General features: G+C 36.9%; 1 protein-coding gene across 1 annotated transcript in view; it reads right to left on the bottom strand.

Annotated features, from left to right (window-relative positions):
* Positions 1-2569: 2569 nt before the first annotated feature.
* The window catches only part of CCDC7 (coiled-coil domain containing 7), a 297769-nt gene continuing 276637 nt past the window's right edge, over positions 2570-23701 (bottom strand). The window contains 4 exon segments of the mRNA XM_083379044.1: positions 2570-2790; positions 4392-4453; positions 10965-11063; positions 17590-17679. Coding sequence (XP_083235170.1) covers positions 2701-2790; positions 4392-4453; positions 10965-11063; positions 17590-17679 — 341 coding nt within the window. The 3' untranslated portion in view covers positions 2570-2700.

Raw genomic sequence — 23701 nt, 5'->3', positions numbered from 1 at the left:
TTAATCCTTTTTTTTTCTTTCTTGTAGGGTGAAAATCCTATATACAAGAGTGCCGTGACAACTGTAGTGAATCCTAAGTATGAGGGGAAATGAAAATTGCTTTATAATTTCACAACACTGGGTGTGATATAATCGTTTTGTATTCATTACCTAGCTTTTGGCAATATTGCAATGGATTTACTAATTCCTTACTTACATACAGTTGTTTCCTATGCAATTTTTTTAAATGTACAGTATTTTATTTTTGAAGGTTTTTTTTCTTTGTCTTTGCAAATAAAAGTGCCAGAAAACTCACAGAATACTTGAGATTGCATATCCTATTCAGTATGATTATAGCTTACTCAAGGTGCTTTTTTTATCTACCCTGTCTTTTGTATGGAGTGAAATACTTAATAAACAATTTGCCTATACATTAAGTATTAAAATTAGAGCAGGTTTTAGCCTTATAGACGTATCAAGGTTTGGCTTGCACAAGTAGTGCAAACCTAATACTTAACTAATAAACTATAAAAAATTAGTTTATGAATAATGTGAGACTTAATTTCCAGCTTTCTGTATTCAGTAATGTAGAAACCATGATGTAACTTTAATTTCAATTTTCATTTGTAAGATACATATTAAATTGCCACTGTGTATAAGAATAAAAAGTAGATCCAAAATAAGAGCTTAAATATTATTAAAACAGATATGATAATAATAATTCCTCTTTTTAAATTCAGATTTCCTTTTAAATCAGCTCCCCTTATCTGGTGCCACCCCGTGGTGCTGGACTTTTAAAAAATTGATCATATTTGAAGTTGAAAGTCCAGCATATACAGGGCACAGAATAGTGGAAAGTTTTTCTTAGCGCCTTAATTCCTTAGGTTTCTTTTTAAATTTCTTGCTTAGTTTAAAGCCTGGTGCTTTGGCAACTTTTATCTTTAATGTATTTGATTTCTTTCTGTGTAAGATAATTGTTAAACCAGCTTATTTTTGCAATCTTGGTTGTAATTTATCATATAGCTAACATTGCATGATTCTGAATCAGGAGATACTGTGGCTTGTATATTTGCTGCTGGGTATTCTGTTACTGTTCTGTACTAGCCACATTCATATTTTAAGTGCCTTTTATTTTAACAAATGTTCACTTTTTACAATGTTATCATGGAATTTATTTATTAAATTTAATAAAATCCTTTAAAAATTGAATTGGTATTTCCTCTGTTGTTGTAAGTGTTGGTAAAGCTGAACATTCTTAAAATGTAGTAGAGCAAGGCTTAGGAGAGGCTGTTGTGGGCCTTTGGGGGATCAGCTTCAGCAGAAAAGGACAAAGAACTGAACTGCCACCAAACACGGGTGAAACCTGCCATACTGATCTTTAGAGAAGGAAGAGGGATGGATATGAATAGTGTCACTCCTTTTTAAGCATCGAAATACTTCCTCACCTAGCATCCCACACCCTTGTGTGGGAATACTTTCAGGTCAGAGTATTTAGATGGACACTGGTATTTTAATTATTTCATTCCTGTTAGGGGAAATAATAGTTCTAAAGGAAATTCAAAATCCCAGGTTTCATCCATCAGGCAGATTTGTAAATATATATTTAGTACCAGGGAAGAGAAGAAGTTTGGAAGCAATGGCAGATTTTAATTTTTCTGAATATTTCAACTGGAACTTAAGAATAGTAAGACATGTTTTGGTTTCTGTAGGACTGAAAAGATATCTAGAATTTAGCATTTATAATTTGTGTTTCCTACCCCACCCATATATCCTACACAACCATTATATATTCTAACTTCTTTATCTGATACCTCAGCATGCATTCTTATTTTTTGTTTTATTTAGTGGTCAATTATCAGAAGTTTTACATAGTCGTCTCTTATTGTTTAGGTTATAATTTTACTAGATAACTTCAACAATAACCACCTTTTCATGTAAGCACTGAAGTCTACCCAGTTTTCTTATGTAGGAACAACTACTGCTAAAGGAACAACTACTCCTTTGTTTTGTATAGACCAACATAATGCAGACAGTATGCTAATTATGGATTTTGTTTCAATCAACTGTCCACTTTACATTAGAATCATGAGCAGATTTTGTATTTGGGAGGATGACAACTGTACCTAGATCCAAAGAATTGTCTATATATTTGCTTTGTACCTAGTTCTTGAAAGTTAAAAGGAACTCAATAGCCATCTATATCAGCATAATTTCCTAGTTAGAACAGTATAAAAAAATCTGCATCTAGCAAGATAAGGAGGACCTTCACTTTCCTTATAAGTCAACATTTGCTTAAGTGTGGAGGAGAGCAAACAGCATGACATTCTATAAAGAATGAACTATATTTTGACTTAATATGAGGATCACTCAATTCTATTAATTGGTTCCCTGTGAATTTTAAGTGGTTGGTTAGGTCCAAAGATTTATTTTTTAAAATATCTGAATTCTAGACAGACTGTACCATCCCAGACCTCCCCATCCCCAAAAAGTCATTTCAGAGAGACATAAATGTACTTTTATCAAATGCAGTAAAAGTAATTACTCTGAGATTTGGTAGTTCAGCTTACATATATTTTAACTACCATTCGACTTCAAATTACAGGTTTCACAGGTCTCAAAAGAAATTAATACATGAATGCCTTATTTTTCCTTAACACAGTTGTAAAATTGAAAGTTACAAGTTCGTTGCATAATAAATTAATCCGAAAGATTAAAGTTAGATCAGTGGCTTCTTGGATTTTGCCATATAACTGGGGAAGTTCCATCTTTTCTTGTAGGAGAACAGCCCTTTCCACAAATAACAAATGAATCCTATAATTCAAACAGAAGTATTCTGAGTATGCAATTTCAATAATCAACTATATGAAATATATTTCAGATTATTATTTGAATTATCTATTATTCCCTTCATTTCCTTTTGCAATTGTAAGTTTGGTTAGTTAAAAGACAACTAGAAATGTCATATATACACTACAGCTTAATACCAGAAAACATTTTTGCTTGAAAAGTATCCCAAGTTCATCTCTAGCAGGCTTAACAAATGGTGCTTCATAGATGTTCTTAGCATAAGAGCTTAGCATGAACCTGGTATGGTAGGGACCAGTAGCTTATTATTTTGCAATGAAATGTCCAATCTACTTAAGTAAAACCATTTCCAAGACTGAGTTAAGCATGATAACTTTAAAAATAGTTGTGAAAAAAAATGGCAGGTCAGATACGAAGCATGGCATCTGTCAATTTTAACTGTTCTTGTGGCCCTGTCACTGTTAGCCCAGCTATGTAGATCAGATCAGATCAGATCAGAAAAGCAAATAATTGGAAAACTAAACCTACACCTTATTTAGATAGACTTTAATGACATTGTCAGCCCAATGTGCTTTTCTTCTCCTTATATCCCAGTGAATCAAGGACCTGTTTGAATTGTTTTGAAAACAACCTTTGTGGAAGGGGTCTGTTGTAACTTCAAATGGCCACTAAGCAATTATCTATACTATCTTGCTACCCAGAACTTAAAAGAATTAAGCTTTTTCTCTTATGTAAGGGTTCTTGCCGATTTCTATCAAGGACATCTCCCATACACTACAGTCATAAAAACAGATGCAAAGGTTCTGTTTTCAGGAGGCAGTTTTCTGCAAAACCTGAAACTTTTAACTGTTCTAAAAGACCACGGAACTTGAGTTATTTTATATTTTGTTCTTTTGGAATACAAACAATTTATATACTACTTAAATGGGGAAACAAAATATTTTACATTTTACAGGCAGCACTAATAAGCACCACTACTTTAATACCATTTTGAAGTCTTGTTTGAACACGGGTAAAAGATGTTTACCTTTTTAATCAGTGAATTGCTCTTTTGCAAGTAGTAATGGTATTTTTAAAATTGACATCTGCTTTCTTGAGAGACAGGAAGATTCCATGGGCTATAAACTGTATTTATCAATTTAGAAAGAAGACATATTCATGAAATATCATATTAGACCTCAAAACTTTAAAGATGGTTTAAAGGTTTAATAGATTTCCCTGATTCTGAGTTGAAGGTTGCAATTGGATCGCTATTGCATGGCCTGGGGGACTCATGGCCTGCCCTCCTACAACATGACATCTGAAGAACTTCAAAAGGTAAGAGTGCAGTAGGAGATGGGCAGGTGGGGAAAAGGCCCAATCACTGCAAGGTTCCAGCAGGGTGGGATGGCAGGTGATGGGTGATGGGTCATAAGGACCACACAAACCCACGGCAGCCATCATAACTTTGAAATGGGAGGGGGTCATATATAGTTTTTGGGAGTTTCTGTCACAAATTCAAACATTCGTTAAATGATCTATCATACCTCAAGGATTACCTGTAGTTCCTTCAATATATCAACTGTACAGTTATTTTACTACTTTCTAATTGAGCAATAGCTACTTACCAAATCTTGAACTTGATTAGCTAGAGGAGTTAGTCCTTGAAAGGCTGAAGAATAATTGCCCCCTAATCACAAACACAAAAGTCCATTATTGTATTATAACAATTTAATCATATTCCATATTTGATTCTATTATTTTGCTAGTTAAAATATTAGTTAACTTTACAGTACTGACTTTTTATAATATTAACATGAATGTAAATATTTTATGACAGGTAAATAGCTATGTTACCATTTTAAAATGCACACTATGCAACTCTTGTGATGCAGATTCAGCTCATACAGAAATTGCCTTGAAACTACATGAAGCCTGATTTGTTTTTATTATTTCTTTTTCCCCTCTATTACTGATGTCCTTCAATAATTTTAATAGTACAGCAGTGCCATTCTACTCATGTTGAAAACATGGGTTTTTATGGGTTTACAATCTGTTCCCACATATTGCTAAATTTAACATTACAGGCCTATGCCCACATAAGCCTGAATGAAAATTTGTGGTTACTCTCTTCTCTCTCTGCCATGCAACTAGAAGGAAAAATGGATTTGGATTCATTTTGGTTTCTGAATTTTTGACAAAGGACAACTAACTACAGATCTTCAAGTGTTGAGGTTGGGAAACACTGGCCCAGAGTATCCAAACTTTAATTAAGTTCAAAATATTTAGTACGTTAGACTGCATTATCTATCAAATTTATCTATCAAATTTATCGCCACATTTCTACTTTGCCCAGCACTCAAAATAGCTAAGAAAATTCAGACCTTAAAAGAAGATATAAACCCAGACTGAAGTATGTGAGTAGGAGAGTTCCTGAGAATGGAAATCTGACATAAGCAGTGATGAATGAGAACAGTTTTTTTATAATTATAATAGAGATGAGATTTAATTACAAATAAATACGGATAAGCAAAGCTTTGTACTTTAGAACATTCTACTGAAAGAAGATTCAGACTATTTCCTCTAAGTGTTACCTGGGACTAGAGACAAAAAGAAATTACCTGAAAAAAATCAGATAGTAATAGAAGATTGCAGGAAAATCCAGTGGAATGGAATGATGGAACCCAAGGCAGCAGCCCTTATTCCATCCCAAATGGGTGTCCAATCTTTTCTTGAAAATCTTCAGCAATGGAGCACACACAACTCCAGGAACCAAGCTATCAAGAAATTTCTCCTTAGTTCCAGGTTTCATTTCTCTTTGACGAGCCTCCCCCCATTGCTTCTTGTCCTGCCCTCAAGTGCTTTGGAGAATAAATTAACCATCTTTTCTCTGTGTCTGCCCCTCAAGTATTGGAAGGCAACTATCATGTCATCCCTAATACTTCCCTTTATTAGGCTAGACATACTATTTTCCTCCCTTCATGGTTTACTGCCTTGTAGTGGCAAAGGGGCTTGTGTAATTCAAAGAAGCTATGAGCTATGCCGTGCACCCAAAACGGACAGGTCATAGCAGAGAGTTCTGACAAAACGTGATCCACTGGAGAAGGAAATGGCAACCCACTCCAGTATCTTTGCCATGAAAACCCTATGGACAGTATCAAAAGACAAAAAGATATGATGCTGGAAGATGAGCCCCTCAGGTTGGAAGGCGTCCAATATGCTACTGGGGAAGAGCAGAGGGCTAGTACTAGTAGCGCCAGAAAGAATGAAGCGACTGGGCCAAAGCCGAAAGGACGCTCAGCTGTGGATGCATCTGGTGGTGAAAAGAAAGTCCGATGCTGTAAAGATTTATTCTCCATAGGAAACTGGAATGTAAGATCCATGAATCAAGGCAAGCTGGACGTAGTCAAACAAGAGATAACAAGACTGAACATCGACATCTTAGGAATCAGTCAACTAAAATGGACAGGAATGGGTGAATTTAATTCAGATGACCATCAGGTATACTACTGCGGGCAAGAACCAGCAGATGAAATGGAGTAGCCTTCATAGTCAATAAAAGAGTAGGAAAATCAATACTGGGATACAATCCCCAAAATGACAGAATGATCTCTGTTCGAATCCAAGGCAAACTATTCAATATCACAGTAGTCCAAGTCTATGCCCCAACCACCAGTGCTGAAGAGAATGAAATTGACCGGTTCTATGAAGCCCTACAGCACCTTACAGAATAACACCAAAAAATGATGTCATCATCATGGGGGGATTGGAATGCTAAACTAGGAAGCCAAAAGATAACCGGAACAACAAGTAAGTTTGGCCTTGGAGAACAAAATGAAGCAAGGCACAGACTGATAAAAGTTTGTCAAGAGAATACAATGGTCATAGCAAACACTCTTTTCCAACAACCCAAGAGATGGCTCTTCACATGGACATCACGAGACAGTCAACACAGAAATCAGATTGACTATGTGCTCTGCATCCAAAGATGGAGAAGCTCTATACAGTCAGTAAAAACAAGACCAGGAGCTGACTTGGCTTAGACCATGAGCTTCTCATTGTAAAATTTAGGCTTAAACTGAAGAAAGTAGGGAAAAGCACTAGGCCACTCAGGTATGAACTAAATTATATCCCTGATGAATATACAGTAGAGGTGACAAATAGATTTAAGAAATTAGATCTGATAGACAGAGTGCCTGAAGAACAATGGACGAAAGTTTGCAACATTGTACAAGAGGTAGCAACTAAAACCATCCCAAAAAAAAGAAATGCAAGAAAGCAAAATGGCTGTCTGAGGAAGCTTTGCAAATAGCTGCGGACAGGAGGGAAGCTAAAGGCAAGGGAGAAAAAGAAAGATACACCCAATTGAATGCACAATTCCAGAGAATAGCTAGAAGAGATAAGAATGCCTTCTTAAATGAACAGTGAAAAGAAATAGAAGAAAACAATAGAATAGGGAGGACCAGAGGTCTTTTCAAGAAAATTGGAGAGATGAAGGGAACGTTTAATGCAAAAATGGGCATGATAAAGGACCAAAATGGCGGGGACCTAACAGAGGCAGAAGAGATTAAGAAGAGATGGCAAAATTACACAAAATTACATACAAGAATGAGCTTAATGTCCCTGATAATCACAATGAGGTGGTCACTGACTTCGAGCCAGACATCCTAGAATGTGAAGTGAAGTGGGCCTTAGAAAAGCTGAGCAACAACAAAGCTAGTGGAGGTGACAGTATTCCAGCTGAGCTATTCAAAATCTTAAAAGACGATGCAGTAAAAGTGCTACACTCAATTTGCCAGCAAATTTGGAAAACTCAACAGTGGCCACAGGATTGACTATGCAAAAGCATTTGACTGTGTGGATCACAACAAATTGTGGCAATTTGTTAAAGAGATGGGAGTACTAGACCATCTTATTTGTCTCTTGAAAAAACCTATGTGGGTCAAGAAGCAACAGTGACAACTGGACATGGAACCACTGATTGGTTCAACATTGGGAAAGGAGTCCGGCAAGGCTGTATACTGTCGCCCTGCTGATTTAACTTATATGCAGAGCACATCATGAGGAAGGCAGGTCTAGATGAATCAAAAGTTGGAATTAAGATTGCCGGGAGAAATATCAACAACCTAAGATATGCAGATGATAGCACTCTAATAGCAGAAAGTGAAGAGGAACTAAAGAGCTTCTTGATGCAGGTAAAGAAGGAGAGTGCAAAAGTGGGCTTGAAACTCAACATTAAGAAAACCAAGATCATGGCATCTGGCTTTCTCAATGGGGAAGAAGTGGAGGTAGTGACAGATTTCATTTTCCTGGGCTCCAAGATCACTGCAAACGGGGACTGCAGACAAGAAATTAAAAGAAGCTTGCTCCTCGAGAGGAAAGCCATGGCAAATCTAGACAGCACACTGAAAAGCAGAGACACAACGAAAGTGTGTATAGTCAAGGCTATGGTCTTCCCAGTTGCAATGTATGGCTGTGAAAGTTGGACCATAAGAAAGGCTGAGCCCCAAAGAATTGAGGCATTTGAACTATGATGCTGGAGAAGACTCCTGCGAGTCCTTGGACTGCAAGATGTTCAAACCAGTCTTAGAGGAGATCAACCCTGACTGCTCTTTAGAAGGCCAGATCCTGAAGTTGAAATTCAAATACTTTGGCCACCTAATGAGAAGGAAGGACTCACTGGAGAAGAGCCTAATGCTGGGGAAGATCGAGGGCAATAGAAGAAGGGGACGACAGAGAATGAGGTGGCTGGATGGAGTCACTGAAGCAGTAGGTGTGAGCTTAAATGGACTCCAGAAGATGGTAGAGGACAGGAAGGCCTGGAAGAACATTGTCCATGGGGTTCTGATGGGTCGGACATGACTTCGCAACTAACAACAACAACCTATTTTCCTTTATTGTTCATCATACGGTTTAGCCTCCAGACCTATCATTTATAGATTGTTACAAATCTGCTGCCTGATTATTTTTTCTAACATTTTCCCAGGTATTGAGGTTAAGTTGTGGTATGTAGTCTTTTCCCTTTTTTGAAAATTGGAACATCAGTTCTTTTCCAATTCTTTGGCAGTTTCCCTGTGTTCCAGGCGCTCTGCAAGATTTTGTTCAGTGGTCATGAGATCAGATCTGCCAGCTGCTTCAGAGCTCCAGGATGTAAACTATCTGATCCTCGTGATTTGAAACTCATCTAAGGTGGAATAGGGTTCTCTTACTTTTTTTTGCCTTTTTTGACCTGTTTCTGTTCTGTCTCATGAGGCTGCTTCTGTTAAGGACTATATTTTCCTTTTGCATGAAGAAAGATGAAAAGCAGGAATTAAGCAGTTCTGCTTTCTCCCTGATGCCCATCACAGGTCATTTTTTCACATTAGTCAGCTTATCAATTCCTCAACTTTCCTCTTATTCCTTACATAATGATTTTTTTTTTGTTATTTTTTGTATTTGTTTCAAGTCTTGCTTCATTCTGAGCCTTAGCTTTCTTGAGTCTCTCCTTATAGATTCAAGCAATTTATAGTATTCTGTTTTAGTTAGGTGCCCCTCTTCATTTTTTATATTTGTTCTTTTTGTCTTTCAGTTTGTCAGAGCACACTTTATGCAACCATACTGGCTTCATCTGGAATCTCTTTTTTTTCTTTTTCTGTAGTATTGAGTTTGGGCTTTAGCAATCTCATTTCTAGAGTTTCTGAGCTCTTTAAGGCTGATCCTGTGTTTGCTTACACTGCTTCCTTATCACTACTCCCTTATTGGCTGATTTGTTGTCTTGAAGTTTATGCTTGGGTTTGTCCTAAAGATTGGAACCCTCCCCTTCCATTTTTAGTTTAAAGCCCTTCAGATGAGCCTAGCCAGTGGTTTCCAAACATATTCTTCCCAGTCCTTGAAAAATGCAGCCCATTTCTTGGCAGAAGCCCTTTCTAAATGTAAACCATAGTCTAAAAATCCTAAGTTCCATCAATGGCACCATTCTTTGAGACAGTAACTTACTTCAAAAATCCTCTGTTTCCTCACTGGGCTTCGAGCTATGGTTGGCAATATGGAAGAGAAGACTACATGCGTCCTGTACTTTTTTGCTTTCATGTCTAATGGCTTGTATCTCTAGATATTATTTCCATTAAATTGTGCCTGATAAGCAACTGGAAACTGGTGTAGCTCTTTAAGTACAGTTATCATATGATCCCCATGCTTTGCATCAGTTAGCAATATCTGCATATTCTTGCATATTTCCATCAAGAACATATTCTTTATTTTCTACATCTACCTATAAGACAATCATTAGTTACTGCAGCCACCCATTTTTGCTGCTGTCTAGGTATGGGGCTCTCTGACTCCAAGGCTAATTCTGTTTTGGTTGCCTGAAAGACTAACCTCTCTGGCAACCAAAGTTTGTTCTTGCCCCACTAGTACAGATCTAGTGGAAACTTCCCATGGGTGTGGGTGTAGCAAATTGCTGGGGGACAGCAATTCTGTCTACAGGAGAGTAAAGAAGGACATATAGGGTTATATGGTTGAGCACTTAAAAATACTTTATTCTGAAGACAAAGATAAACTGCCTGCTTGGCAAGGTTAAAAGGAGCAAAAGATGAGGAAGTAATTGGAAAAGATGGTTGAAATAAACAAGTGGATTGCCCCTGGAAAAACTGCAAGTTATTACTTCCCAAAGCTTTATGTTGAATGAGCAACCATAAAAACTGAAGAAACAAATCAAGATAGTAAGTATTTATTTAGAAAACCACCAGCAGTCAAATCCAACTTGATGGCAACTGACAACTAATTAAAAATTTATATCTTCTTATTTTGTTTTTTTTCTTTCCTTTTCTTTCCTTTCTTTCTTTCTTTCTTTCTTTCTTTCTTTCTTTCTTTCTTTCTTTCTTTCTCTCTCTTCCTTCCTTCTTTCCTTCCTTCCTTCCTTCCTTCCTTCCTTCCTTCCTTCCTTCCTTCCTTCATTTATCACATTTTGAAATCCTGCTCCATCTCCCTCAAATTTGGTGGTGTTTTTTTAAATTTAGAGGTGAAATACTTGGCATACTACATTCAAAATGCCAGCAATAACCCTTCTTTCCAAATTGTGCAGTTCTCATTATTCTACCTAGCAAAGAGGAGTATGCTTTTCCCCCAACATCTTTTAAAGACAATCTCATGAATACTGTACGGTTTTACATTTTCCCTCTCAAAACCTACAAACAAGGTAAAATTGGCATTTGAGTTATTACCTTTTATATTGTTTTTTATTTCTGGTCCCAATAGTCTTCTCTTTAACAAAGTCAGCTTTTGTGGGTAGCCTTTTTGGCTTAACTGGTTTGCTTCCCATGCTATATGGAAATATATAAAGATGATCAATGTAATACTGAAATATTTTTCACTTTAACAAATAATAATACTTTACATTTCTTGGTATTCATAGGATAAGAGACTAGAGATATATAAAATGTGCCATTCTTAATAAATTTAAAGTTGGAAAAATCTCATTTACCCATTCAGAATTTTTATCTTGGTATGTTTGAATCAAAATGAGTTAAAATGTGCACTTTACTATCATAGGATAATGAGAAAAAAATGTATTGAATTATAAACATCTATATGTTCATAACAATCAAATCAACTCATGTGTTTAGAAAGTCAGATTTGTATGTGCTGTACAATCAAGACACAAAATTTGGCATTTAAGAAATGGCTATTATTATTACAAAAAGTAATAGTAATATCTACTCTCTGAGTCCTAGGAAGAAAGTTATGGCAATCCAAAAAGCTGCAAGGATTTTTCCATGTAGTCTCTAAGAGTCAACTGACTCAAAAGCTAAGAGTATAAAATAAAATAAATATAAAATAAAGCTACTAACCCAATACCTACTATTAAATTCTGCATGTAGTGGGGATTTGGAGTATGTTATTACATACAATGCATATTTTTTAAAGAACTCCGATGTCGGTCGAAGTTTACAAATTTATCAAATCTAAGGATTTAATCTTGGAGGTATTCCAGAAATTAAATTTAAGAATTTAATCTTGGAGATCTTCCAACCTCCTGTTTAAGCCAGGGGTTGGAATAAAAAAACTCTGGGGAACCTATTATTCTATGTTCTATGTTGCAAGGTGGCATTGCTAAAAGGTTTCTACAGTTAAAAGTATCCTGTGAGGCTTTTTGCTGACTCAAATTCCACATGTTTACAATACTTTGGGATATGTAATCAAATATAGCTGAAGGTCATTAAGTTAATCTATCTCAGGAAGTTTTTTTTCCCATGTCAAGAAGCCTGTTAAGTTTTTTAAAAAAACAAAAACCTGGAACCCGGATCAAGAAGCAAAGCCGTAGGATTCCAGGGAATGCTATTTGAAAAACACAACTCCATCTGAAGTGCTAAAAATGACTTTATGTGGCTTCCGGTTTTGCACAGTTAGTGCAACAGCTGAGGGATTGCAGGGCTCCGTGCCCTCTGGCTGATTTCTCTCTTAGGGCCCTAAATGGGCCCAAAGCCAAACCAGAGAGGTGGCAAAGAAGGAGAGAAACCCCAACGATCATGGGAGATGGCAGTCAATCCAGATGTTTGGGAAAGCCCTCCAGAAACCGACAGAAAAAAGGCTAGCATCATTCGTGAGTCTAGCCCAAGCTACATGCAGCCGCAGCAAAAAAGCAATAAATTAAGCGTGATCGTAAACAGTGTGATTGAACTGGGTAAGAATATTGATTCTCTCTCTTCTACCTGACTCATTTCCTGAAGAAAAAAAAGGAAAAATCCCAGAAGTAAAAATCCTCCGAAAGTGAGAGGAGGGATTGCCCCACCCTTCTCTACATGGAAGCGGTGAATTAAATTTATGGGGAATAAAGATACAGAAATAAAATTAATAGAAGATTTAAACCTGGAAAATGTGAAATCAATGGAATTTATTAAGAGTTTCCTGGCAAAGGATTATTGACAGAGATAAAAGGCTTCTTTGTTTTGAAAATTGAAAGATGGACTGATGCTGACATTTAGTGGTGGATGAAAATACTTCCCTAAATATACAGTTCAGGGGGAAAAAACCCTGATATTGTGGCCTTCAAAGCCTAAACTAAGGAAATAACAGCTGTAATAATAAAAGAGAACACTGTGGGTTATCTACTAAAATTTACCTTCCAGGACTATAAATACTTTTTAACTGTGACTTTAAAGCGATTGGCAGAGAAAGGAATTTTGATTATTATAGAGCATCAGAAGTCCGCAGAAAGAACGTATCAAGAAAAAATAAATATTTCCCAGGAGGAAATGTATGTTATATTACAACAATTACAAATGATACTAATTTCAAACCAAGAGGACATTAAAAATAAATTTGAAAACTTAAATGAATGCAGATAATAATAATAATAATAATAATAATAATAATAATAATAATAATAATAATAATAATAATAATAAGAAGAAGAAGAAGAAGAAGAAGAAGAAGAAGAAGAAGAAGAAGAAGAAGAAGAAGAAGAAGTAGTTGGAAGGGACCTTGGAGGTCATCTAGTCCAACCCCCTGCTAAGGCAAGAAACCCTATACCATTTCAGACAAATGGCCATCCAGTCTCTTCTTAAAAGTGTCCAGTGTTGGAGCATTCACCACCTCTGGAGGCAGGTTGTTCCACTGGTTAATTGTTCTAACTGTCAGGAAGTTTCTCCTTAGTTCTAGGTTGCTTCTCTCCTTGACTGGTTTCCATCCGTTGCTTCTTGTCCTGCTCTCAGGTGCTTTGGAGAATAGCTTGACTCCCTCTTCTTTGTGGTAGCCCCTGAGATATTGGAACACTGCTATCATGTCACCCGTCACTCTTCTCTTCGTTAAACTACACATACCCAATTCCAGCAACCGTTCCCTATATGTTTTAGCCTCCAGCCCCCTAATCATCTTTGTTGCTCTTCTCTGTACCCTTTCTAGAGTCTCGACATCTTTTTTACATCGTGGTGACCAAAACTGGATGCAGTATTCCAGGTGTGGCCTTACCAAAGCATTGTAAAGTGGTATTAGTACTTCACTTGATCTTGATTCTATCCCTCTGTTAATGCAGCCTAGCACTGTGTTGGCTTTTTTGGCATCTGCAGCACACTGCTGGCTCATATTGAAGTGATTGTCTACTAGGACTCCGAGATCCCTCTCACAGTTACTACTATTGAGCAAGGTACCACCTATACTATACCTGTGCATTTGATTTTTCCTGCCTAAATGTAGAACCTTGCTTTTTTCACCATTGAATTTCATTTTGTTAGATAGTGCCCAGTGTTCGAGTCTGTCCAGATCCTTTTGTATCTTAAGCCTATCTTCTGGAGTATTGGCTATTCCTGTCAGATTGGTGTTGTCTGCAAATTTGATGAGTTCCCCATCTATCCCCTCATCCAAGTCATTAATGAAGATATTGAAGAGCACTGGGCCCAGAACAGAGCCCTGGGCACCCCACTACACACTTCCTTCCATGTAGATGCAGTTCCATTGAGGACCACACGCTGAGTACGGCCTGTCAGCCAGCTACGAATCCATCTGGTGGTGATGCTGTCTAACCCACATTTTCTATCTTATCAAGTAGTAGGTTGTGATCTACTTTATCAAATGCCTTACTGAAGTCCAAGTAAATTATATCTACAGCATTCCTCTGGTCCACTAATTTTGTCACTTGGTCAAAGAACGTAATAAGATTTGTCTGGCATGATCTATTTTTGACAAACCCATGTTTTAGTGATGACTTTGTTTGCATCAAGGTGTTCACTGATTTGTTGTTTGATTATCTTTTCCAGAATCTTCCCAGGTATTGAGGTCAGGCTGATAGGTCTGTAGTTTCCTAGATCTATTTTTTCCCTTTTTTGAATATGGGAACTACATCAGCTCTCTTCCAGTCCTCTGGTAGTTCCCCAGTGCTCCAGGATCTATGAAAAATATAGTTCGGTGGTTCTGAGATCACGTCTGCCAGTTCCTTGAGAACTTTGGGATGTAATCCATCTGGCCCTTAACTTGCGTTTCTATTGTTTTTTATGGCACTGGTTTTGGTAGGTTGGACTGTTTTTTCCCTTTGTGTAAAGACAGATGCAAAAAACGAGTTAAATAGTTCTGCTTTCTCCCTATTGCTTGTCACCTTCTTGTCACTTTCCCCCACTAATGGACCAATCATTTCCTTAACTTTTTTCTTGTTTTTTATATGTTGAAAGAAGCATTTTTTTTGTTATTTTTGACTTTGGTCACAAGCCTTAGTTCATTTTGAGCCTTAGCTTTCCTCACTTCATCTTTGCAGGCACGGGCTATTTGCTGATATTCTGACTTAGTTATGTGCCCCTTTTTCCAATTCTTATACTTGTCCTTTTTATCTTTCAATTTATCAGAGAGTTCTTTATGCAGCCATGCTGGTTTCTTTTGAGAGCTGTTATTTTTCTTCTTTGTTGGTATTGTGCTAGACTGGGCCTTTATTATCTCACTTTTCAAAATTTCCCAAGCTTCTTGAGTTGTTTTCCCCTTTAGGATTCTTATCCATGGAATTCTTCCCAAGGTCTCTCTAAGTTTATTGAAATTAGCTCTTTTAAAGTCCAAGACTCTAGTTTGGCTGTGTTCTATTGCTTGTGCCTCCAGAATGTTGATTTCCAATATTGCATGATCACTTCCCCCCAAGGTTCCTGTGGCTTCGACACCTTCTATCATTTCATCTCTGTTTGTGAGAATTAAATCCAATATGGCTAATCCCCTAGTTCCCTTCTCTACTTTTTGGGAGAGAAAGTTGTCTGCTAGGTTTGACAGGAATCTGTTTGATCTTCCACTTGGTGCAGAGTTTGTCTCCCAGTTGATATCAGGGTAATTAAAGTCCCCCATTACTATCGTGATGTGCTTCTTACATACCTTAGTTAGCTGACTAGCAAAAAGTTCATCTATTTCCTCTGCTTGGTTGGGCGGCCTATAGCATACACCTATGGCAATGTCATTTTCCCCCCTTTTATATTGACCCAAATGCTTTCAAGTTTACCGTTTTTGTCATTGTTGTGCTCTATTTCTGTAGAGATAAAGTTATTTCTTATATATAGAGCAACTCCACCTCCTCTTTTGTTTAGTCTGTTTCTTTTAAATAATTTAAATCCCTCTAGCTGTGTGTTCCATTGGTAGGTTTCGTGCCACCATGTTTCTGTAATGGCAACAATATCATATCTGCCCTCATGTACCTGAATTTCTAGTTCACCCTGCTTACTGTTCATACTCTGTGCATTAGTGTATAGACATTTGAGTCCTTCATGACTGACCCTGTGTTTACTTGCTGCATAACCTGTGTGGTGCCTGGTTTCCCCTATTTTCTTAGATTGCCGGGGACAGTGATGTTCTGTATCAATTAACTCAATTTAACGTTACAAAAAATAAACTATCAAAAAACAAAAAGAGAGAGAGATCCTGTACAGCAGACAACTGAATATAAACTAGATATTTAAAGATGGAGACTCAAGTGGAGAAGAATTTATGAGAAATGTTGGACATGGAAAAGAAATTTCTAAGACCACAAAATAAATTTGAGGACAAGAAAAAGGATTTGACAAGATGGATTGCAGAGCTGTTAGGAGTACTACAAGAAAGGGGTAGACAAGAGATGATGAGAGAAATCTTCAATGAATATGAAGGGGCAAAAACTTTATACAAAGCTATGATGTTTGATTTACCTCTTATATCTATAACAATATTTACAAGATTATGGAAAGACTCTGATTCAACAAAATGGATCGATTGGGAAAGATGTTTGCAAAAGGAGAGGGCTAAAGTGAGAATTGAGGAATTAGATGATCGGGTGTATCAGAGGGAATACTTAAAAATGAAACACTTGTTTGAATATGGTTGAAGAAATGAAAAGATTTTAGTTTAAGAGGGATGAATACCCCAAGTAACGTAGTATGTTTTCTTTTTCTCTTTTTTCAGTTTGTTTTTTGATATGGGAAAATATAAAAATGTTTGGGATGGTTAATATAAAGAAAATGTTTTAGATATTTAAATGTAACCGATCTTAAGAAAATTCTAATAGATAACTAAAAAATGTTTTGAACAGAATTAAAAGATTAGATAATTGGATTTATTAAATGGAACATCTAAAGATTAAAAATAGGTTTAATTATGGATAAAAAGGACAGAAAAAAACATTGGAAATAAATGTATACTAGTTTAAGAGGGATATGCATTTTAAGTAGTTATTATTTTCTTATTCCTTTCTTTCTTTCCTCTTTTTTCTTCCCTCTCCCTTCTTTTCTTTTTTTATTTTTATTTTTCTTTGATATCTTTTTTTACTTAATTTTTAAGATATGAAAATATTTAAATATTTAAATGAGAAATTTTAGCCAGTAAGAATGTTTTGAACATTGTAGGGAAAACAAATTTAAATAAGAATTGTAAACAGGATTCATGACAAGGCAACCAAGATGACCAAACAGAAAAGAAGCATGATATTGATGTGATTATTATTGGTAGAAATTTCAGGAAAAAAATATATTTAAATTGTTACCTATTGAATTAATAAGAATTGTATTAATTCAAGATTGCCAAAGAGAATATTATTGGAAGAAGAGGAAATCAAGCACTGCTATTATGTGGACTTTGGAATATAAAAACTGATTGTTAGTGATTACTTTGTAAATATAAGCCCAGACAGCACACTTTATTATCTTAAAAAATCAATAAAATATTTTTTAAAAAAATGACTGTGTGCAATAAAATAAATCCATACTATGTTATTAATTACTGATTAATCAAAATTATCTTTAAAATCAACACATTCACAATATCTAAAATATAATATGAATCTGATACCCTAATCTCATCCATTTTTAAGAAAATAAATTTCAGAATTATTTTCACTAAGTCAACTGTATGGATTACCTGGTCTTGAAGGATGGAGAGAATAATCATGGAATCTAGTAGTGCCACTTGGTTGAGGCAAGAACACTGACAAGTCTCTGAACCTTTCAGCTACAAATTAAAACACAACACAATATCTAAGAGAATAAGCAAGAAAAATGTAATTCTAATAAGATCAGATTTTTAAAATAAGAAAATATAAGATATTTATTTCCATTTAATGATTAAAATTTCAGACTCCAACTAGAATAGTAATCAAAATAATGGACAAAATGTTTGTAAATATATAACAACAAAGTTGAAAAGGGGATGTTTTTGTAGTATTAGCTTCCTATTAATTAGTTTCTTTACAACAAATTACCTCAGAATATTATACTCAGAATATTGGAGAATAAAATTTGAAGTAACTTGAATTCTAAAAAAATAAAAAACATACAGAGGATTTTAAGCTTCTCATGTTTTAAAATTTGATTGTTGTTCTTTACCTCTAGACAATGTACATGAACACAGAATCTACACAGTATTTTATTTGGTATCTACCATTGTCTTGCCTTCTTTCTTATTGGACCTCCCATTAGTTTAGCATACTATCTTCATAACTTACATAAATATTCACAGAGATCTCATTTTCATATTGAGCATAATACTCTTCTTCAATTTTCTTTATTTGGTTAGTTATGCTGGTCCTATTTCCACCCAGAGTCTCTCCAAAATAAAATTGCAGGGCTGCCACCACCAATCACAATGATAATCATTTTTATTGCATTTCTCTTCAGGAGCATTAAGGAATAATGACATTATAGCAGTCAATATTTGTGTGGCATCATTGCCAAAAATTTTAAAAAGAGCTGAGACTTCCTTTGGTTTAATGATTTTGTCTTCCCATGCTTCATTAGATACCTAACCTATCTTTTGCAAGTAACAATGTCAATCACCCTTATGTGTAATGTGAAGAAATGATGAAAAATATCTACTTTGTATTGCCTCTATATTGTTTTGACTCTGGATAAACATTCCTGGTTCCTTGGGCTTCTGGAACAATTTGGGGCGACTAGAGGAAAAGATGAGTAAAAGTTGCTTATTGGTATGACTGATCCAAACCTTTGTTAGATAATCTGTCACATATGGACCTGGTCTTTCAATTGGTTAAAAGTAGTCCATTGAAAAACATACAAGATGGACACGTTGTGGGTAGTTTAGTGATTAGGGTAACTATTACTGTTCCACAGTGGATACGCTTACTGGATATGGTTATTGTTTCCATATAGAAATAAGTCATTTGAAAATATTTTTTGATACATGCTATTACTAAAGATACAGATAATATCAGTAACAAGCACTGCCTATGTCTAGTTCTCATTGCTTTGTAAGCTATATTCTTTAGTTAATTAGTTAATTAGTTATTTGGTAGGTCAATATCCTGCCTTTCCTTTAAGAGCTCAAGTAGAATACGTATATAGCATTCCTTCTCCTTTTTAACTCACAGCAAAAAAAATGAGAAAAACAGATTTATTAGACACATCCTGACTTTCTATAAAGATCTCAACCAGTGTAAAAAGCATTCCCTCTTCCATTTCCCCCCATAACAACCACACTGTAAGGGTAAGAAAATGTGACTTGCCAAATGAGAGTTTCTATGATAAACGTAATCTCACCAGATCATTGCTATACATTTTAAGTACTGTATGTTTAGCCTTGCACACAAAACTACAGCTAGTGTAGAACACAGAAGCCAATGGGGAAACTGAGTGCAAACTTGTGCCACTCAGCTTTTTAAAAATGTATTGGCTATCTATGAGGTGCTGGACTGTTCTTGTTTGTTCCTTTGATATCATTCAGCCAGTTCTGATTCTTCATGACTTAAGTAGACTTAAGAATGTTTGTTATTACCTGCTTCTTTTGCAATCTTGTAAAACATGCATGTGTAATTAATTATTGGTGGTATGTAGCTATCTAGTTTTCCATTAATCTCTTTTTTGGTTGTCTTTAATTTTTTCAGCATGCAAACCTTTGCCTATTATTCTTGTTTCAAAGCTATGTGTGCAAAATAGCTACCTTTTAGGTTTATTATTAGTGCTTTTAGTGAACCATCTGTTCTTAATTTTGAATGATTTAATCTTGCAATCCAAAATATTCTCAGCAACTTTCTCCTACATCATAATTCAAAGACATTTTTATTTCTTTTTCATTCAGTCTTTCTGAATACAAAAAATGCAGACATACAGCGTGGGTAAAAAATATTTGATCTCCTGCTGATTTTGCACATTGGCCCACTGGCAAAGAAATAATCAGCCTATAATTTTAATGATAGGGTTTTTTTAACAGTGAGAGATAGACTAACAAAAAAAAATCCAAAAAAAGTTATAAACTGATTTACATTGTAATGAATGAAATAAGTATTTAATCCCCTATCAATCAACAAGTTTTCTGGTTCCCAGGTGTCTTTTATACAGCGCCTGCAAGATCCCCTGCTCAAGAAAACACATGTACAAGCCTATCTGAAGATTGGCAAAGAAGATCTGAATGATTCAGAGGAGAACTGGATGAAAGTGTTGTGGTCAGATGAGACCAAAATCGAACTCTTTGGCATCAACTCAACTTGTCATGTTTGGAGGAGGAGGAATGCTGCCTGTGACCACAAGAACACCATCCCCACCATTAAACATGGAGGTGGAAACATTATGCTTTGGGGGTGTTTTTCTGCTAATGGGACAGGACAACTTCACAGCATCAAAGGGACGATGGACTGGACCATGACCGTCAAATCTTGGGTGAGAACATCCTTCCCTCAGCCATGGCTTTGAAAATGGGTTGTGGATGGGTATTTCAGCATCACAGTGACCCAAAACACATGGCCAAGGGAACAAAGGAGTGGCTCAAGAAGCATATTAAGATCCTGGAGGGGCCTAGCCATCTCCAGACCTTAATCCCATAGAAAATCTGTGGAGAGAGCTGAAGGTTTGAGCTGCCAAACATCAGCCTTGAAACCTTAATGACTCAGAGAGGATCTGCAAAGAGGAGTGGGACAAAATCCCTCCTGATGTGTGTGCAAACCTGGTGGCCCACAACAAGAAATGTCTGACCTCTGTGATTGCCAACAAGGTTTTGCCATCAAGTACTAAGTCATGTTTTGCAAAGGGGTCAAATACCAATCCCCTTCATGGATTACTGCCTTGTCGTGGTGAAGGGGCTTGCGTAATTCAATGAAGCTATGAGCTATGCCGTGCAGGGCCACCCAAGATGGAAAGGTCATAGCAGAGAGTTCTGACAAAACGTGATCCACTGGAGAAGGAAATGGCAACCCACTCCAGTATCTTTGCCATGAAAACCCTATGGACAGTACCAAAAAGCAAACCGATATGACGCTGGAAGATGAGCCCCTCAGGTCGGAAGGCGTCCAATATGCTACTGCGGAAGAGCAGAGGGCTAGTACTAGTAGCGCCAGAAAGAATGAAGCGACTGGGCCAAAGCCGAAAGAACGCTTAGCTGTCGATGTGTCTGGTGGTGAAAGGAAAGTCTGATGCTGTAAAGATTTTTTCTCCATAGGAACCTGGAATGTAAGATCCATGAATCAAGGAAAGCTGGACGTAGTCAAACAAGAGATGACAAGACTGAACATCGACATCTTAGGAATCAGCGAACTAAAATGGACAGGAATGGGTGAATTTAATTCAGATGACCATCAGGTATACTACTGCGGGCAAGAATCCCTCAGAAGAAATGGAGTAGCCTTCATAGTCAATAAAAGAGTAGGAAAAGCAATACTGGGATACAATCCTCAAAATGACAGAATGATCTCTGTTCGAATCCAAGGCAAACTATTCAATATCACAGTAGTCCAAGTCTATGCCCCAACCACCCGTGCTGAAGAGGATGAAATTGACCGGTTCTATGAAGCCCTACAGCACCTTATAGAACTAACACCAAAAAATGATGTCCTTATCATCATGGGGGATTGGAATGCTAAAGTAGGAAGCCAAAAGATAACCGGAATAACAGGCAAGTTTGGCCTTGGAGAACAAAATAAAGCAAGGCACAGACTGATAAAAGTTTGTCAAGAGAATACAATGGTCATAGCAAACACTCTTTTCCAACAACCCAAGAGATGGCTCTTCACATGGACATCACGAGACGGTCAACACAGAAATCAGATTGACTATATGCTCTGCAGCCAAAGATGGAGAAGCTCTACACAGTCAGTAAAAACAAGACCAGGAGCTGACTGTGGCTCAGACCATGAGCTTCTCATTGCAAAGTTTAGGCTTAAACTGAAGAAAGTAGGGAAAAGCGCTAGGCCACTCAGGTATGAATTAAATCATATCCCTGTTGAATATACAGTAGAGGTGACAAATAGATTTAAGGAATTAGATCTGATAGAGTGCCTGAAGAACTATGGACAGAGGTTCGCAACATTGTACAAGAGGTAGCAACTAAAACCATCCCAAAGAAAAAGAAATGCAAGAAAGCAAAATGGCTGTCTCAGGAAGCTTTGCAAATAGCTGAGGAAAGGAAGGAAGCGAAAGGCAAGGGAGAAAAAGAAAGATACGCCCAATTAAATGCAGAATTCCAGAGAATAGCTAGAAGAGATAAGAATGCCTTCTTAAATGAACAGTGAAAAGAAATAGAAGAAAACAATAGAATAGGGAGGACCAGAGGTCTTTTCAAGAAAATTGGAGAGATGAAGGGAACGTTTAATGCAAAAATGGGCATGATAAAGGACCAAAATGGCGGGGACCTAACAGAGGCAGAAGAGATTAAGAAGAGATGGCAAAATTACACAGAAGAACTATACAAGAATGAGCTTAACGTCCCTGATAATCACAATGAGGTGGTCACTGACTTCGAGCCAGACATCCTAGAATGTGAAGTGAAGTGGGCCTTAGAAAAACTGAGCAACAACAAAGCTAGTGGAGGTGACAGTATTCCAGCTGAGCTATTCAAAATCTTAAAAGATGATGCAGTAAAAGTGCTACACTCAATTTGCCAGCAAATTTGGAAAACTCAACAGTGGCCACAGGATTGGAAAAGATCAGTTTATATTCCAATTCCAAAGAAAGGCAGTGTCAAAGAATGTTCAAACTATCGCACCATTGCACTCATTTCTCATGCTAGTAAAGTTATGCTTAAAATCCTACAAGCTAGACTCCAGCAGTATGTGGATCGAGAACTACCAGAAGTACAGGCAGGATTTTGAAGAGGCAGAGGAACTAGAGATCAAATTGCCAACATACGCTGGATCATGGAGAAAGCTAGAGAGTTTCAGAAAAACATCTACTTTTGCTTCATTGACTATGCTAAAGCCTTTGATTGTACGGATCATAACAAACTGTGGCAAGTTCTTAAAGAGATGGGCATACCAGACCATCTTATTTGTCTTTTGAGAAATCTATATGTGGGCCAAGAAGCAACAGTGAGAACTGGACATGGAAGCACTGATTGGTTCAAAATTGGGAAAGGAGTCCGGCAAGGCTGTATACTGTCGCCCTGCCTGTTTAACTTATATGCAGAGCACATCATGAGAAAGGCAGGGCTAGATGAATCAAAAGTTGGAATTAAGATTGCCGGAAGAAACATCAACAACCTAAGATATGCAGATGATACCACTCTAATGGCAGAAAGTGAAGAAATAAAGAGCCTCGTTTTGCGGGTAAAGAAGGAGAGTGCAAAAGTTGGGTTGAAACTTAACATTAAGAAAACCAAGATCATGGCATCCGGCCCTCTCAATTCCTGGCAAATAGATGGGGAAGAAATGGAGGTAGTGATAGATTTGATTTTCCTGGGCTCCAAGATCACTGCAGATGGGGACTGTAGCCAAGAAATTAAAAGACGCTTGCTCCTCGAGAGGAAAGACATGGAAAATCTAGACAATACACTAAAAAGCAGAGACATCACCCTGCCAACAAAAGTGCGTATAGTCAAGGCTATGGTCTTCCCAGTTGCAATGTATGGCAGTGAAAGCTGGACCATAAGAAAGGCTGAGCGCCAAAGAATTGAGGCCTTTGAACTATGGTGCTGGAGAAGACTCCTGCGAGTCCCTTGGACTGCAAGGCGATCAAACCGGTCAGTCCTAGAGGAGATCAACCCTGACTGCTCTTTAGAAGGCCAGATCCTGAAGCTAAAACTCAAATACTTT

The sequence above is a fragment of the Vipera ursinii genome, assembly GCF_947247035.1.
Source record: "Vipera ursinii genome assembly, chromosome: Z".
Taxonomy (NCBI): Eukaryota; Metazoa; Chordata; class Lepidosauria; order Squamata; family Viperidae; genus Vipera; species Vipera ursinii.
Note: the sequence above shows the minus strand (reverse complement) of the source record. Positions and strands in the feature narration are given on the sequence as shown.